This window comes from Rutilus rutilus, assembly GCF_951802725.1.
Source record: "Rutilus rutilus genome assembly, chromosome: 11".
Lineage (NCBI taxonomy): Eukaryota > Metazoa > Chordata > Actinopteri > Cypriniformes > Leuciscidae > Rutilus > Rutilus rutilus.
This window is the reverse complement of record NC_140216.1, coordinates 4,640,486-4,657,879: the sequence shown is the minus strand read 5'-3', so window position 1 is coordinate 4,657,879 and position 17,394 is coordinate 4,640,486. Positions and strand designations below refer to the sequence as shown.

Sequence of the window (17,394 nt, the reverse complement as noted above, 5' to 3'; positions counted from 1 at the left end):
TGAGGAGGAGGGAGGGTCGAGCTAGCCTCCGTTTTGTTTGACAATACTTCGAACGTCAACAAGAAGTGACGTCACCCAACATCGTTAGAGCACATTTAAGCTCAGTAAAATATCAGATCTTTTTTGACAAGGCAAGGTTATTTCAGTTCGCAAAATGTCCATGAAAACATATATATATTTAACATATATAACATATACAGTGATGAAATCCCAGTGCTATAAGGTCATTTATTGATGAAGGCTTCTTAAGACCACCTGCTGTACTATAAAAGAGCTTGATTTGGCCTTTGGTTTGGAAGTGGCTGTCATCTCCTCCCACCTCTCTATTCCTGTTTAATTAAACCCTGTAGATCTCTCTCTCTCTCTCTCTCTCTCTCTCTCTCTCTCTAAGCATGGGCGGCAGGCAGCCTTCCGTTCTCGTCTATATCTGACTCTGACAGCAGAAAGTGATCCCACACCGTCACCCAGCCGGCCCATAGTCCCCATCTTCCCCTTCCTGAGAACTGACACGATAAATATTCAGCACTCAAAGGCCAAACAAGCAGCTTTATTGTTCTGTCTCTGAATCACAATGTGTGCTGATCTCTTTCCTCTCCCACACTGTGACAGCACATGTAATGCGTAGCTTTGCTCTTGATGTGGCGTTTTGGAGATGTGGGGGGGGGTGTTTTTGGCACTGGATCTCTCAAACCCTCATCTGTTGCAGCTGGCCGTGCCCCACAGTGAGGACTGGACCCACTTCGGACACACACTGATGGAGATCCGTGCCAACCGTGGGGATGGAGAGGAGGAGGGGCCTGGGGAACTGAGCGCGTAAACACGGACCCAACAGTCATCAGCGTCATCACAAACCCAGACTGAGCCTGATGTAACACACAATTAGCATGTCCACTAGTACTGTGCTGTTTACCGGTTATCCAAAGGGACCGTTTATCCAAATAATGAAAAATGTTGCATTGTTTACTAGGGCTGGGTAAAAATACTGTATGATTTACTGCAATACCGCATACCCTGCCTCGCAGCTGATTTCATTGGTCAGGAAAACTTCAGATTCAGTTCAGGAATATCATTGGTGGATCTGATCACAAAGCCGAACAGTAATGCTATCTATCAGGATTTGCTAGTGTTATAGTGAGGTTAGTGTTAAAGTCAGCATGAAACAGGAGTTGTGAAAGTCTTCTTAATGGCTTCTCAGACAAGAACAAATATAGAGCGGAATTGATTGGATGGTTTTGATTTGCTGTTGTTGTGATCTCACGCGAGTGACGGGTTCTTCCTTCCGCGTGCCAGAAAACGCCTTCAGAGACGAAAGATATAGTGGCTACGAGAAGTTATTTCAATTAAAGATTACGAGGGCACATGAAAAAAAAAAAAAAAAAAAGATGTCCACAGATAAATCATTTATAATAAATACTCCAATATTCCATAAAAATAAGTCAATTTGATTGTCAATTTTATTTCATTGTGACTTTAAGGGTTAATATTTGTTTCAATGCTGTGTTGGCAACGTGCACTGTGATTAACATGACTGATGATGAAATTAGAATCGGCTGCGGGGCGGGGCTTGTTCTTAAAGGGATAGATCACCCAAAAATGTTAACAACATTCATTTACTCACCCTCATGTTGTTCCAAATCTGTATGAGTTCAAATCTGTATCAACACAAAATAAGATATTTTAAAGAATGTTGGCAACCAGACAGTTGACGGCACCCATTTTTTCTACTATGGAAGTCAATGGCTTCCATCAACTGTCTGGTTACCAACATTGGGTGAACTATCCCTTTAATTGGGTTTGGGGGTGGGAGTAGCATAAAAAAGATAGTTTTTCCAATTATTTGCTGGTAATTGTTCAAATACCAAGATCAATCTTTTACTCTTGTCTATTTTCAGAGGCAGCGTGGCGATGTGGGTTATTTGTATAGCGCTGTGTGCCGCTGTGTTTAGCTGAACCAATTCAGTAAAAATTTTTAACTTCTATTTTGCGTAATGCGTAATTTATGAAGTTAGAAGGTTACTAGTATCAAGTTTCTCAAACCGCTTTTCAGCATCGCCACTCGCCTACCGCTGAATTTGAACTGAAATATGCCCGTATGGATAGCAAAAAGGAATAAAATTTAATCGAGCTTGCGAATCGCCCTTTCGTTTACTGCGTCCTTCCATTGTGAATGTGATTTCATCAAGTCCGACATGTTCCTGGATCAACATCTTTGTTGATCCTGGAACAACATTCCGAACAACCAGTCAAATTTGAGGGACAAGTTTACAGTTTATGTCAAGTTTAGACTTTAGACCAGGGTTAGGTGCTTCTACATCAGTGTTATTCACCCATTATTTCCCTTTGATTTACGGGATAAGTTATGGGTTATGTTAGGTTTAGGGCTAAGGGATTACATTTTTGTACTAAAATGTTGTTCCAGGATCAGGAACATGTCTTACTTGGCAAAATCACGGTGACCGTCATTCCATAGGCTAATAATGAAAGTGAATAATGAAGTTTTATTATGGAAAAGAGCTGCTTATTCTGCACAACAATGTCATACAGGTGTGAATGAATACTGTGAATGACAGTTTTCATATTTAGGTGAACGATCCCTTTAATATTGTTGCTTGTGGTAAAATAGTTTTTATTTCTGTGAGCTTGTGTGCAGTTTTTGTTGTGTAAGAGTTCATTGTGTTTTTTTTTTTTAATGTTTCGTCTCATTACCTTGATAGCATTTACTGCTAAATCAGTCCATAACATGTTTGAAAATGTGAATTTGAAATAACCTGCTGCTAGGAAGGCATTTTCGACGTTGGTTGGTGGTTATTTTTTAGTATACTTGAACAGTGTGTGTATATTTTTGTACTGAGCTCCCTGCATGAAGTATTGACAAAGTCATGTAAGTTTAACTGTCAACAATAATGGCGTTCTCATCAGTGTTATAGCAATGCAAACAGGTATTGTGTGCTTGCTAAAAGATTTCACATTTTAGAAATTATGTTATTGAAAACCATAAGTGAGAAGTGTGTGGCTAAATACAATGAGTATTGACAAATAAAACATGCTAAACCAGTTTCGTTTTGATCTTTTAATAAATCTTTCTTTCAATCAGTGCATCTATTGCTGCCATACTTAGAGTAAGGCACAGTCTTTACACACTATATATACAATCAGCTCTACTGTACAGCTCAATATAATGTCTTCACCTCAATTTTACAGTACTAACATACAGTACATTATCTGTAAAAACCTTTGGACTGTAAATCAACATTGCTTGTATATCCCCAAAACACGATTCAAATACATTCAAATGTGAGTGTCCACATCAGTAATGAAATGAATGTTAGTATGTGATTACATAGTTTTATGGTAAAAGGAGAAAAGAAAATGTAAACAGTTAGACATCTATAATTAAAAAAAAAAAGTTTAGTTTTTCAACTGGATATGCTTGTACTGTCAAAACTCTGCAATATGCATCAAGTGCCTTGAGTTCATTAAATAAAAGGGGATCAACTTTAGTATAACTGATCAGTTACATGAATTGATTGGGAAGGTCATAATAGTTTTGGAAGTTTGTTAAAGGTAATTTTTCAGGTAAATAAATAAAAATACAATAAAGAATCAAATGAACAATGATTTACATTTAAAGTCACACGACCATCCCACTGAAGAAGAACTTTGGTAGATCATCCCCATCTACTTTAAAGCTGTAATATGCATTAATAATCACATAAAACATCCTTTCCAGTGGATCTGCTGAAGGTTTTATGAGATTCATAAGTGTGTGTGTTCCAGTGTAGGGTTAGCGTCACCCCATAGCGCAGGCGTTCGCCTCAAGCGTGGGGGGCGGCAGGCGCTCGGAATCGTGGTAGATGCAGTCCAAATTTACTCTCGATGCCAGCAAACGTGGCCACGGCCAACCTGAAGCCACCGATGTGGTCGGGATTGGGCGCCGGGAGGCTGATCCGAGACTTGGGAGTAGGCTCTGCGCCAGCTGGTTTTCTGTGGTGAGGAGAGAGCGAGAGAGAAGATGGATGAGGAGGAGGAGCAAAGGCAGACTTCACATTCTGCCCTGTCCTGTCCTGTCAAACAAGAATAAACAGCCTGCCTGCATACTGAAAACAAGAATATTTTCCCCTCAAGTTATGGAACACAAAATAAATGAATAGACCAAAACTGGTTTCTTGCTTTCCTTTAAAAAAAAAAAAAACTTCCATTTAGGACACAAATCCTATTTTAGGATTAAACATTTTAGCTTGAATGAAATCATAATCGTGTAGTAGCTCAGTCAGTCTGTTGAAGCACATAAACCAGACGTGAATATAAAAACAGTTCTTTTGAATTTGAGTGTCGGCATAAGCAATAAAATGTCAATGTGTTTATGTAGACATATGATATAAAGAAAAATAATTTTTGAATCTTTTTATTCATTCTGTATATGCATGTGCTATTTTCTCAGATTCTCTATTTTAGCATAACTTGGTTCTGATTACATCTTCATATCTTGGTCAGATTATGTCAAATTATGCCATTGTATAATAACTGTATATTTGACTATAGGTCAAAAGTTTAGCAAGATTTTTTCCTTTTTATAAATGAATGCTTTCATTCAACAAGGACACATTAATCAAGACATTTATAACGTAACAAAAGATTTATATTTCAAATTGACGCTGTTCTTTTGAACTTTCTATTCATCAAACAATCCTGAAAAAAATGTCTCTAATCAGAAATGTTTCTTGAGCATCAAATCATCATATTAGAATGATTTCTGAAGGATCATGTGACACTGAAGACTGGAATAATTATGCTTTTTTAGGTGACCTATCCCTTTGAGACCACTGTCCCTTTAAAAGCATTCCACGGGTCTCTCCTCTATTAGAATGAACATTACAATGTTATTATTTTATTATATTTATAGCACTATTGGTCATCAGGTAACAGTCATAACATGAAAGTAATTAAGCATCAGCTAGAATTTCAGTATTAGTGCATCCTCACGTTTTCTTTTCACATAAAATAATGTCAACTCAAAGAAATGTTTCAGATATTTCCGTATGATTTCACGCTGTCCTAAAATACACTCTGTACCCTGGATGGAAAAGTTTCGAGAAAAGGCATTTATTTTGTGTTCCATAACTTGAGAGCACGCGTTTCGATATGACAGCACGCGTTTAATAAAGTGCTCACCGAGCCACATGAATCAATACATAAACAGGTATAAAAACAAATCCACACGTGGGTCAATATATATATATATACGATGTTCTTTTATATGTGCCTGTGGTTTCTGGCTTTCAGGACAGCACAATGTTCCATGGGAAAATAAGGTCATTCTGTCCAGAACTGGAACAGACTCCGGTCGAAGCAATCCTCCCCACCTCAAATCACTTGGACACATGGAGCCATGTGGCTATGGAAGAGCATTTCTAGAAATGTCACCTCCAGGCTTCAGTGACTCAGCTGACCCTTTCTAAATCATAAAGCGAGGGTGTTTTTTCGCTTCAGCAGGAGAGATAAAGATGCCGCAAACAGCTTTCAGTCCAGGCATTCGACGCTTTCTCGTATAGCAATTATTGGGCCTCCCTGCCTCAGATGTAACAAAGTGGCCGTCGAAATGAGAGTCTTTGCTACAAAGCCAGCCCTCTCTAAACAGCTATTAATGAAATTTCAGGGCATCTGACATTTCAGTGCTCTTCAAATTCACACTGTGTGCCCCAGAGCTTTTGTAATGGAAGAAATCTAAAGAAAGTTTTAAGAAGTGCGAGAGTCTTACTGTCCACCGAAGTCTACGTAAAACCACCTCTGCAGCAGCTCATAGGTCACCAGCGTCACTCCAAACTGAGGCGAGGAGCGAAACACACGTGCTGAGCAGGAAAAACAAACAGAATTACATTCATGTGAAGCATCAGCAAGCAGTCTGAAGAGATTCTACATTTATTAAAAATGCTTTAGGTCATGTAGGAGTGCTAATACACACAATTATTAACACAAAAACCGTCTGTTCGCGTCTTCTTAAAGGGTTAGTTCACCCAAAAATGAAAATTCTGTCATTAATTACTCACCCTCAATCATTCCAAACCCGTAAGACTTTCGTTCATCTTCAGAACACAAATGAAGATCTTTTTGATGAAATCTGAGAGATTTCTGTCCCTTCATTGACAGCTACGCAACTACCACTTTGACGCTTCAAAAAGTTCATAAAGAGATCGTAAAACTAATCCATATGCGGTTTAGTCCAAATTTTCTGAAGAGACTCAGAGATTTAATTTTTTTCAGGAATTCAGTTTATTCTTAATTCTTTGCCCCTGTATGACTTTTACTCTTCCGTGAAAAACAAAAAAGGAGCCATTTTATTCCAAAAATGCAGAAAGTTCAGTGTGCTCCATAAAGGAAACTGAGTCTATCCATCATAAAAGTGGAATAAATGTTGTCCATGTGACATGTGTAGTATCTTTCAAATCTTCTGAAGTCATACCGTAGTTTTAGATGAGACACTGACTTAAATTTAAGCCATTATGTGCTGAAAAGCTTTCTTTAGGTCTCAAATCACATTTAGGCTTGCGTTCAATTCAAATGTGGCAGGTCAAGATGTGTTAAAAGTCAAAAACGTCTCATCATTGATGTCAAACCAACTTTGACGCATCCTGACACACCGAATTTGAATTGAATGATATTTGAGAGCTACGACAGGTGGGCGAATTTGCCGACTAGACTTTTTGTGGTCCACTGGAAAAAGAAATTCGTACAGGTTTGGAAAGATGTAAACGATGATGGAATTCTCATTTTTGGCTGAATTAACCCTTTAAAGGTGCTTTTTGTCTGTACTAAAGCATAAAAATACTGTTTGCAGAGTTTTAGGAAACAAGCTAAGTTCAACAAACATTGTAACAGCCAGTTATTCTACTCGGAGTGTGTGTTCCAGGTCAGAGTGTTTGTTTTGGTCGGTGTGATCCCGCCTACTGCCAATTTAGCCAATAGTATTTCGATACACGGGGTACTGGGAAACAACTCTCAAATATTTTAAATTTGGACTGTAGAACGCACTCCAATCGCTAGCGGTCAATATTACATACTGCACCTTTACTATATAAGGTCAACTGAAAAATCCTTTGGCGCAAAAAACAACAACATTAGCATGACTAGTTTCAGGTAAGTTGGCGAGATACACCTCCAGCTCCTTTCCAGAAGGCACGAGGTCCCTCCTCCTGAAGAATCTTCCAGAAACAGTCAATGAGTCCATTGTACGTGGTCTGGCCTGCACGGGCAGCCACTTGTAACCGGGTCTTGATAACATCAGCAGGGGTCACCAGGGATGCGGCAGGCATGCCTAAAGAAAAGTCACACATGTCAATGAAGAGTCTGATTTGAATTCATTGGAAAATTTAAGTAACAACTTCAATCGTTTTTGAATACATCTGACTCATATATTCACATGAATATAATTTAATTCACTTTTCAGGCCAGGATTAAAACCTTAGCGTATGTAAACTCTGCGACTCCATCTATGATTAATGCACAGCGTGCAATGAATTAGTTCCACCAAATAAATACAGAAAGCGTATTTTATCAAATATTATAAATATCTCAAGCGGAAAGCTCCATTTATTCAGCACTATGCATCGTTTTTTCATTTTCAGGTCCAGACAATGCTTAATAATGAGGCTGGCATAAGCCCTGTCCCACGCTGTCCAGCACAAAGGCCACTGTGGCACCAATTCAGCTCTTCATACCCTAAATCAGTGACAGCATTTAGTCTGAGCATGCACACCGCCATCGCACCAACTCCAACACATGTTCAAGAGCTTTATTTTAACATCTAAATAAAATACTTGCATCTGAAAAATTACGTGCCTTTCTCTCTGCTGACCTGTTTCGACGGACAAACCTTCACCGGAGCACAAAGAGCAGAAAAATGAAATAATTGTCATTACCAAAAAATAAAACTGGCAACAAATGAACTATTAACTAAATTAGTTTTTAATATACGGTGAACCCTTTACCAACTCGCCCATATTAAACATAAACAGGCCACTAGACAGAAATGACACTAAGAAATGTAATGCTGTTAAACATTTTAAAATTCAGAAAAAATCAGAAACTTGAAAAATAAATACAGTAGTGTGAATTACAGATCATAGATATAGAACTGTAAAAAATAACAGGCAATACATGCATGCATTTCCACTAGAAGTAGAGGATAACGCCAACTTTACATTGGTCGATGCCCTAGAAGTCTGCCCGCCTCACCAATAATGGCGCACAAACTGAGCGTGTAATTAAATTTCCCGAACCGACTGTAAATCACTAATTGCCTTGAAGCTCGAATCGCTGATAAATGGTAGACTGAATGATACATGCCATAAGAACATACCTAGCCATAAAAAGTCGCTTTAAACCATCTGACAGATATAAAACATTGGGAAAGACAGGAATGCTAAGCTCTTTCTGACCATGTATGGCTTTTCAATCTCGTATCACGCTCACGTCAAGAAGCAGTAAATCTAAAACGGCAAAAAGGATTAGAAATAAATATTAATTCTCTTTCACTTGCATTCCAAACCATACTGGCTTGGCTAAAGACGTGGTCTTTTAAACAATGTTTTCTTAAAGACGAACCACAAGAGTAAAATATTAAAAACAACATCAGATCTGGATCGTATTTTACATGTGACAAGGAACGAGAGACTTGTAAAAATATCGCAAGTCAGATCTTGGATGTGTTGGCCTGGTCATGCCAGTATCGTAGGATCTGTTTATTGCTCCTGCAGTAAGGCTACTTTGGGACTTTGAGATATTTTGTTCCTCTTTTAACACTCTCAAAGCTCAAAGCACAAACTTCCAGCCCCTTTATATTAAACAGTGGAAAATATCCAACCCTTGGCAGGCGCGCTGCACTTCAAAACATAGCCTAAATCACTGAGCACTCTAATTACGGCCAACCACAATGGAGCCAGTGGTGGCAGGCGGCTACCGGAGAGTGTGTGGTGGCTTACCCGCCAGCGCCCCTGCCAGCAACAGCCTGCCAGGTCCCACTCGCCCGTCTCCGTCGCTCAAGGCCGCCTTGATGTGTGCGTAGCAGGGGAAATAGATGGCCGAGAAGGGGATGTCTCTCAGGAAACAGGCTTTTGCACCCTGGAGGCCGGAAAGATGGACACATGACGTCAAGAGAAATATCACAGAGATGTCTTTTTGATTCAGGGACCGCGCTAGTGTAGGTATTCTGGGAGTTCGGTTTATGGCGTGTTAATGTCAACCCTTCGGAATGAGTCTGCTTTGTCCCTTTTCTGACTTGTCACTTCGAATAAACATTCACCATGCTGTTTTTTGCTTCGAACGGTCGCGGAGACTATTCTTGCGTCTGTCACCGCAAACAAAGCCGTACCTTCAACGGGATTGGGTTTCCTCGTCTCCAGCGAGCTGGCGAGCAGCCAGGAGTGAAGAAACAGAGAGATTTTCCTCTCAGCAGAACGCTTTAAAGCCCGGCTGAAGTGCGCTTTAGACAGGCTTCATTAAACTCGCAAGGTTAATCTGCAGCGTGTACACAGGTAGCACAGATAGCCGAGGTATCTCTTTCCTGAAGCGATCTTTGTGCTCTCCTGCGGGCCGGGGGCAGACGGCCTGCCGCGAAACCAGATCAAAATCACCCCCGCGTCCAGAAGGCCAGGCCTGGCTCATCTGCTACGCCAGTGTTAATGTGGGAACATCTGGATCCACTGGCCCTCAGTGTGCATGATAACTCGACAACAGCACACACGCAGGTGTGTGTGTGTGTGTGTGTGTGTGTGATATGAAGTGTGTGTGCTGGGGCTCTTGGTTTGGGAGTGTTGGTGGAGGCCCTGCAGCAGCAGAAGGGGAGAGGCGGGGTAATTAGGCTGACAAAGACAGCTCTGTGCCTGGGCCGGACCCTGAGGAGCCAGGCCGTCTGAGAGAAGCAGGCTGCAGCGCGTCTCCTGCACTCAAAGCACATTGTCCGCGCGGCTCAGGAGAGACACAGATGGAGGGGAGGCACCGGATTCGACATTCTTACACACACAGGCTGTTGTGTGCCGTAGTGACCCCCCTCCGACCATGACTCTGAAATAAAGGCTTCTTTCCCACGACAGGCTGACAGGTGAGCCCTGGAGACTTACCTGCCTCGGCCAGACAGGAGCGCAGGCTTTTTTCCAGTGACCAGCCATCTGATTTACTGATAAGTGAAGCACATTCTACTGTAATCTACTGAGTGATATCGAAAGTTTATGAGAGATATTGATACTTAAAGGGATAGTTCACCCAAAAATGAAAATTAGCCCATGATTTACTCATCCTCAAGTCATCCTAGGTGTATATGGTCTTCTTTCTGACGAATACAATCAGAGTTATATAAAAAAATGCCCTGGCTCTTCCAAGCTTTATAATGGCAGTGAATGGCCGTTTCTGTTTTAAAGTCTATAAAAGTGCATCCATCCATAATAAAAGTGCTCCACACAGCTCCGGGGGGTTAATAAAGGCCTTCTGAAGCAAAGCGATGCATTTGTGTAAGAAAAATATTCATATTTATAACTTTACAAACATACCGATTCGACTTAACTGTAAAGCGCAACTTACGCGAGTAATGCGACGTACTGCTGATATTTACGCTACTTCTGACGTCACAAGTTGCGCTTTAAGCGCAAGTAGAATGCGTATGTTCGTTTGGCCTGAAGCTAGAATTTTACTTTGTAACGTGTTAAATATGAATATTTTTCTTACACAAACGCATCACTTCGATTCAGAAGGCCTTTATTAACCCCCCGGAGCTGTGTGGAGCACTTTTATTATGGATGGATGCACTTTTATAGACTTTAAAACAGAAATGGCCATTCACTGCCATTATACAGCTTGGAAGAGCCAGGGCATTTTTTATATAACTCTGATTGTATTCGTCTGAAAGAAGATCATATACACCTAGGATGACTTGAGGATGAGTAAATCATGGGCTAATTTTCATTTTTGGGTGAACTAGAGACAACCTGAGAAATAAAAGGCTCAATGCAAAAGAGCCGTGACCCTTGTGTGGGCAAAGTGGGTTTGAGTCTGACTTATATACGTACATATACATAAATATATACAATATATATATATATATATATACACATACATAATTATTAAGCAACTGTTTTTAACATTATTAATAAGAAGACATTTTTCTTGAGCAGCAAATCATATTAGAATGATTTCTTAAGGATCATGTGACACTGAAGACTGGAGTAATGATGCTGAAAATTCAGTTATTATAAATTGTAATAATATTAAAAAATATTGTCTGTACTGTATTTTTTATCAAATGAATGCAGCTTTGGTGAGTATAAGAAACTTCTTTCAAAAACAAAAACAAATCTAACTGACCCTAAAATTAACATTATATATATATATAGCTGCGGCCTAGCAGTAAGAATTTATTTAAGTTTTCCTCTTCTCCTCATTATTTACTGTCCTCTCTACTGCCTCTTTAATAATTTTAAAAAAGTGAACATCAGTTATTATTACAGCATAAAACAACATCAAGCATCTACATATAATTAGCACCACACATAACACCTACGCAGAGGTGAACGCGCCTCATTAATCTCTCTCCAGCTGTCCATTAATGTCAGAGAACGAAGCCACTGGATGAGATATGACCCAACGCCATCATGGCAGTCCCCACAACGCTGTTTACACCAAAACACTCGCTCTCCGCAACCTCCTGCGCTCCAAGCCTCAGGAATGCAGCCCTGCATCCCTGCTCAGATGCACTGGAGATGTTCTCCTGCAGTGCTGCTGAGCCTCATGGGAAAACAGGACACAAAAGCAGCACTCAGGGAGCTGATCTGAGAGGCTGGTGCTACCTGGCCCGACGGCTACAGCAGCCCGCAGGGGGTGGATTGAGCCATGATGGTGTGTGTGGGTGGGTGTGGAGGACTTGCTGGAGAATGTGGATCATGACTGAGGCACTCTGGGATATAAGAGGGAGTGCAGGGAGTGAATCCACAGGTGGGAGGCGCTAGAGAGCTGAGGATGCTCCTCTGGGTCTTTAGTGTGGTACGAAGTGGGTCAGACTATATCTTCGAGAGATATTTGAGGAGACATTAAATATACAAACTTTTACATTTCAAAACAACAAAAACTAGATACTAAATGTTTTTTTAGAACATTATAAATAAATATACACTACCATTGAAAAGTTTGGGGTTGAAAAGATTAGTTTTTGAAAAAGAAGTCTCTTACGCTCATCAAGGCTGCATTTATTTGATCAAAAATACAGTAATTTTGTAAAATATAATTACAATTTAAAATAATAAAAAAATTTACAAGGAACTGTTGCCTGTAATTTCAATTCAGCATCATTACTCCAGTCACATGATCTTTCAGAAATCATTCTACTATTCTGACTTGATGCTCAAAAACATTTCGTCTTATTGTCAAAACCATGATACATTTTTTTCAGGATTTTTTGACGAATAGGAAGTTCAAAAGAACAGCTTTTATTTATTTATATCTTTTGTAACATTATAAATGCTTAATTATAAATTAAATAATAACTAATTAATGTAATGAGCATACCGAATTCAATTTACATGAAACACTTCTGCGACATATTTCCCGCTCATTTATATTGTTTACTAAATAAGCAAAAGCATGTACCAGTGAAGCACATACCTCAAGCGCAGAGTTAGATGTGTCTGACATATGAGAATTAGGTTTCAGGCTGTTTTGTGTGAGTGAGACATACCTTGTACAGGCCGAAGAACCCCAGGTCACGGATGACGGAGAGAGCGCTGACGCGTGGCCCTGTGGTGATTTCTCCAGCCACCTGCAGTCGGATCTTCACGATCTCCAGAGGGTTTGTGAAGATCACCTGAGATCCCCCAGCCTGAAGATCAACAACACAAGCATACAGGTTTTCACAGAGCTTCATCGACAATCATGTTTTTAAATGTGAGAAGTGTAAATAAGGGAGAAAAACAAGGGAGTATGTACAGATCATCTGAGGCAAGTCTGTTACTATTGTAAACACGTTCTGATAAACTCAAAGTGGAAAAACAAAAATGACAAGAGGGAAGTAATGTGATATTCTCATTGTAAGAGGACAATGCTTCAAGCTGGGCCCTGAGAATGATTGTGCTATTGTCATTCTTTGTAGGAGGAGGAGGTTGAACCTGCCAAAGACAGACGGTGCCTGAAACATCACAGAACGCAGGCCCCTGGGGGCCTCTCAAAAAACAACCTCATGTCTCCAACCTTGTACTTGCGAGGCAGATAAAAAGCCTCAGCAGGTTGGAACAGGTTCCTCCGAGTTCTTTGAAATGGTTCGAGTTTGACATGACAGCATCTGAAGCTGCAACAGAAGCATTTAAACGTGTCTCGCCAAAGAGGCTGTCCGCTTGCCGCCTCCGTGCCCTATCTTTCCTGTTGCTCATAGTTACTGAGGCTGCACACAGAAAAACAGAGCAGTGTAATTAGATGGAAATCAGTTTCCATGGATTTCTTCTCCTTCCCTCAGCCCTCCTTTTGAATACATAAGGGCCTTACTGTTTGTTTGTTGTTGATTTTATTCCTCCATTCTTTCAGAGATATTAACGTACGGGGCCGTCTTACGGGAATCTGGTAAATGAGTCTCGAATCTCACAAGTGTGCGCATTTAAAAATCCCACTGAGTACGAGGCAGCATATTTAAAAATAAAGATCATTATCATCTCATTGAAGGTGCTCTTTAAATAGGACGGAGCAGATTGACCCACACTTCCCTTCCAGAGGAAATTACAGCTCGACATACAGAGAGGGCTGCCTACCTTTCACAACTCACAGCTAAGACTTAATAGTTGGCACATTTCGTGAATACAGTTTATTTTGGTCTCCAAAGAATTAGAGACACAAATCCCTCTTTTTTTTTTTTGAACAATCAGAAATATTAGATAAACTATTATCTAACATAAAATTAATCTAGCATGAAGACTAAAATAGGGACTTGCTCTGTCTTCAGGTCTTGACCTTCTCTATTGTATCTAACAGTTGAATTCGTTTAAATCAAATACATTTTCTCAAATCACTGAAAAGATATTAAAATCATGGTATATCAAATATATATATATATATATATATATATATATGTGTATGTGTGTGTGTATGTATATATATATATATATTCCTTTAATTTGTGACACCCAACATTTGTAACATTATTTGGATCCTTTCTACAGCATAACAAGCTAATTTAAACAGTAATTAAATCACATCCCATATTCTCAACGGTAATGTTGAATGAATATAAAATTTCTCAAAAGCAAAAGTTGCAAGTTGCAACCCTGTTAAAATTTGTATTGTGTTTATTGCTTAATTACACAGTCACAATCAACATTTTCTGAAGGTTAAGCACTTCCTATCACTGAGTTTCACATCCTATCTCGTACCCTATTCATGGAAAATGGCACTTATTTATGTGGAAAGTAATCTTTTATGGTTAATTATGGCATCAGGGCTGAGAGCAATCCTTTTTCAAACTTGTTTTGGAAAGGAATAATGCACTAAGGAGAGGGCCAGGTTATTAGCCGCATTAATTGGGTACTAATTGGACATTTAAAAAGTTACACAAAGAGAACAAGCAACAAGCAAACAAGAACATCGGTTAGAGAGAGACAAAAGATCAATCACCTCTGGAGGAGAGGCAGTTTAAAGAGCGGGAAGCACGTGCTGCAACGTGACTGCAAGAAATGCGATGTGAGTGCAGAGTGAGGCAGCGTCGGCTCGATAATTCGGTGGTAATTACAAGGCAAGGTAATCCCCAGAGGCACTGAGAGCGTGTGTGTGTGTGTGTGTTTGTGTGTCGAATACACGCTCTACTGACGAGAAGATCGCAGCTGAAGACAAATACTTACGCACACCAAGCGCGTCAGCACCACACACACACAAAACACTTCGGTCTTCTAAAAACAATAGCTCAGCGCCAGACACAAACATTAGCCTCCCTTCATTAATGCTCCCTCACATTCCTCGCACTTAAACGGATTACACAAGCATTTCTGCGTAGAAATGAAAGCACTGCGATAAAAAAAATGGTTTCGCAACTGACTAACAAACCGTTACAAATGCTGAGAAATACAGGACAAGCTAAATTACACAGCTCGTACTGCAAATGAACAAAGCGTCACTGTATGCGTGCCACGGTTTTTCCCCGCTCTCTACGGCACTTTACGTTGGCTAAGCGAGTATTTTGAGAAACCCAGCCCTCAAATGAAGGCCAGCAACAACCAGATAAGAATCCAGCCAACTGCTCGGTCAGCGAAGCATGCTGTTCTTACCAAATGACCAACTCTTGGCAACTGTAGTCGAGGGCCTAATTCAGAGGACGCAAGGTGAGAAGAGAGGAGCTTAAAAAGTAAGTTCCGTAACCCTCTCCATCTCTTTCGCTTTCTGTGATTTTTACTCTCTTCCTTCAGATAGGAACATTCATGGTGCACAAATCAGCAGTCCAGTCTTTCCCCCCTCAAACCAAATAAATAGATTTGATTTGCCGTGGCTGCAGTGTCAATAAACACGGCTTTGAGCGAGCGGCGCGTGTACAGGCGTGAGAACGGGAGCGGATCCTGCCAGGCCAAACACTGGGGATTCGGTCCGGGGATGAAAGGAGCTGTCAGAGAAATCAGAGGAGGAAAAACACATCTCCGCGGCACAAGCCGTCTTTCTGAGCTGACTTCAACTGCAACCAACCCGATGTTTCCGTGCCCGTCTCTTTTCAAATCTCAGAGCAGAGATCGTGTGGGCTAAATGCACTCGTGTCGGTATAATCGAAACTCGCAATCATCTAAGAGTCGTTTTTTTTAAAAGGAAACCCACGCGTGTAGAAATGTTTTAGCGATCACTGTCATGTGAAAGAGGCTCTTTCAGTGTCCTGGGTCACGGGAGACATGAAGAAGCAAGGGTCTGGTTTTGACAGGTCTCAGGTATGACATGAACAGGAAGGCTACTACTCTCTGAAACCTGAACTGACACAAACGACATGGAAACGATGTATTAATAACGTCAGTCGCTTTAATGAAAAGGGTAAGTGACCCCCCCCCCCTCGTGCTGGTGAGGGGCAGGTTGAGAACAACCGGCAGCCGTGGGGCGGCAGACTGTGATTTAGAGGTGAGATGACAGAGGAGAAGTGTTTTATACATGTTTTTAAACACTGATGGGGCTGAAGTGTCTTTTCAATCACCTCACAAAAGGAGAGAAGTGTTCCCTCAGGCCAAGGCTTAGACCTCAAAGTCCACTGACATTCAAAACTAAACTCCTTTTTGTCAGTGTACTGTTACTGCGTGATGTATGGATTATATGTTGGCGTGTCAAAGCAAAGAGCAACTCACACATCCGCCGGACAAGATTTCATAAGGTAGAGGAACGTTGCCGTCTTTTTGCCTAGTCTTTCCTCTCACAAAGTCGTTCACCTGTGGAGAAAAAAAACACAATGTAGCATCAGCTATAGATTCTTCAAGGAAAAGATCTACATTGCAGACTTCCACACCTGCACAGAGTCTGAATTAAAGCAGAAACTCTCACAGAAATCTGCATTAAAGGTTTTGCAAATTTGATCAGAATTCGAACGCCACTTTTTTAGCACTCAATTCAAGGAATTATACAAAAAGTGACTCAATTTAAATGGGCACGACTATAGCAGTCTACACTTTAGTGTCTGGTTAAACTGGATTGCAGGTGGTCAGTGAAGGCGACGTGCTTTTTGCGCATTCTCAAGATTTTCACATTAAAGCCTTTTTTGTGCCTCAGAATAAAAAAGAAAAATGAAGAGCTAGTCACAATTACAAAATTTTTCACAATTGGGATATACTGAAGTCACAATTGTAATATATAAAGTCGCAACTGAGATATAAATGTGCAATTTTGAGATAAAAAGTCACAATTACAACAAAGTGGCAATTGTGAGTTATAAAGTCAGAACTTTGAGATATCAAGTTGGAATTTTAAGTGGCAGCTGACAGCTGTGAGATGTAAAGTCACAACTGAGATTTAGTCAAAACTGTGAGATAAAGTTGCAATTTTGAGATATAAAGTCAGAATTCTGAGATATAAAGTGGCAGCTGACAGCTGAGATATAAAGTAAAATGTGAGATACAAAATTTAAAATTTTGAGATATCCAGTCAAAATGTTGATATAGTCACAATTTTGAGATATAAAGTCACAATTCTGAGATAAAAAAATAGCAGTTGACAGCTGAGATAAAAAAAATGCTATTTTGAGATATCCAGTCAAATTGTTGATATAGTCACAATTTTGAGATATAAAGTCACAATTCTGAGATATAAAGTGGCATCTGACATCTGTGATATAAAGTCAAATGTGAGATTAAAAATTGCAATTTTGAGGTATCCAGTCAACATTTTTAAATAAAGTTGCAATTTTGAGGTATAAAG

The 17,394-nt window shown here is 40.1% G+C and overlaps 2 protein-coding genes across 5 annotated transcripts in view; one reads left to right on the top strand and one right to left on the bottom strand.

Moving 5' to 3' along the window:
* dync1i1a (dynein cytoplasmic 1 intermediate chain 1a) overlaps positions 1 to 3,055 on the top strand; it is a 68,295-nt gene extending 65,240 nt beyond the window's left edge. For all 3 annotated transcript variants that reach the window (XM_084423777.1, XM_084423775.1, XM_084423776.1), the window contains one exon: positions 707 to 3,055. In XM_084423777.1, the coding sequence (XP_084279903.1) occupies positions 707 to 817 (111 nt within the window). In that variant the 3' untranslated portion in view covers positions 818 to 3,055. The remainder of the gene's footprint in view (positions 1 to 706) is intronic.
* A 9-nt stretch (positions 3,056 to 3,064) lies between these two features.
* The window catches only part of slc25a13 (solute carrier family 25 member 13), a 42,098-nt gene continuing 27,768 nt past the window's right edge, over positions 3,065 to 17,394 (bottom strand). For both annotated transcript variants that reach the window (XM_084423773.1, XM_084423774.1), the window contains 6 exons: positions 16,332 to 16,412; positions 12,719 to 12,859; positions 8,979 to 9,117; positions 7,154 to 7,312; positions 5,759 to 5,849; positions 3,065 to 3,984 (listed from right to left, as the gene is read on the bottom strand). In XM_084423773.1, the coding sequence (XP_084279899.1) occupies positions 3,816 to 3,984; positions 5,759 to 5,849; positions 7,154 to 7,312; positions 8,979 to 9,117; positions 12,719 to 12,859; positions 16,332 to 16,412 (780 nt within the window). In that variant the 3' untranslated portion in view covers positions 3,065 to 3,815. The remainder of the gene's footprint in view (positions 3,985 to 5,758; positions 5,850 to 7,153; positions 7,313 to 8,978; positions 9,118 to 12,718; positions 12,860 to 16,331; positions 16,413 to 17,394) is intronic.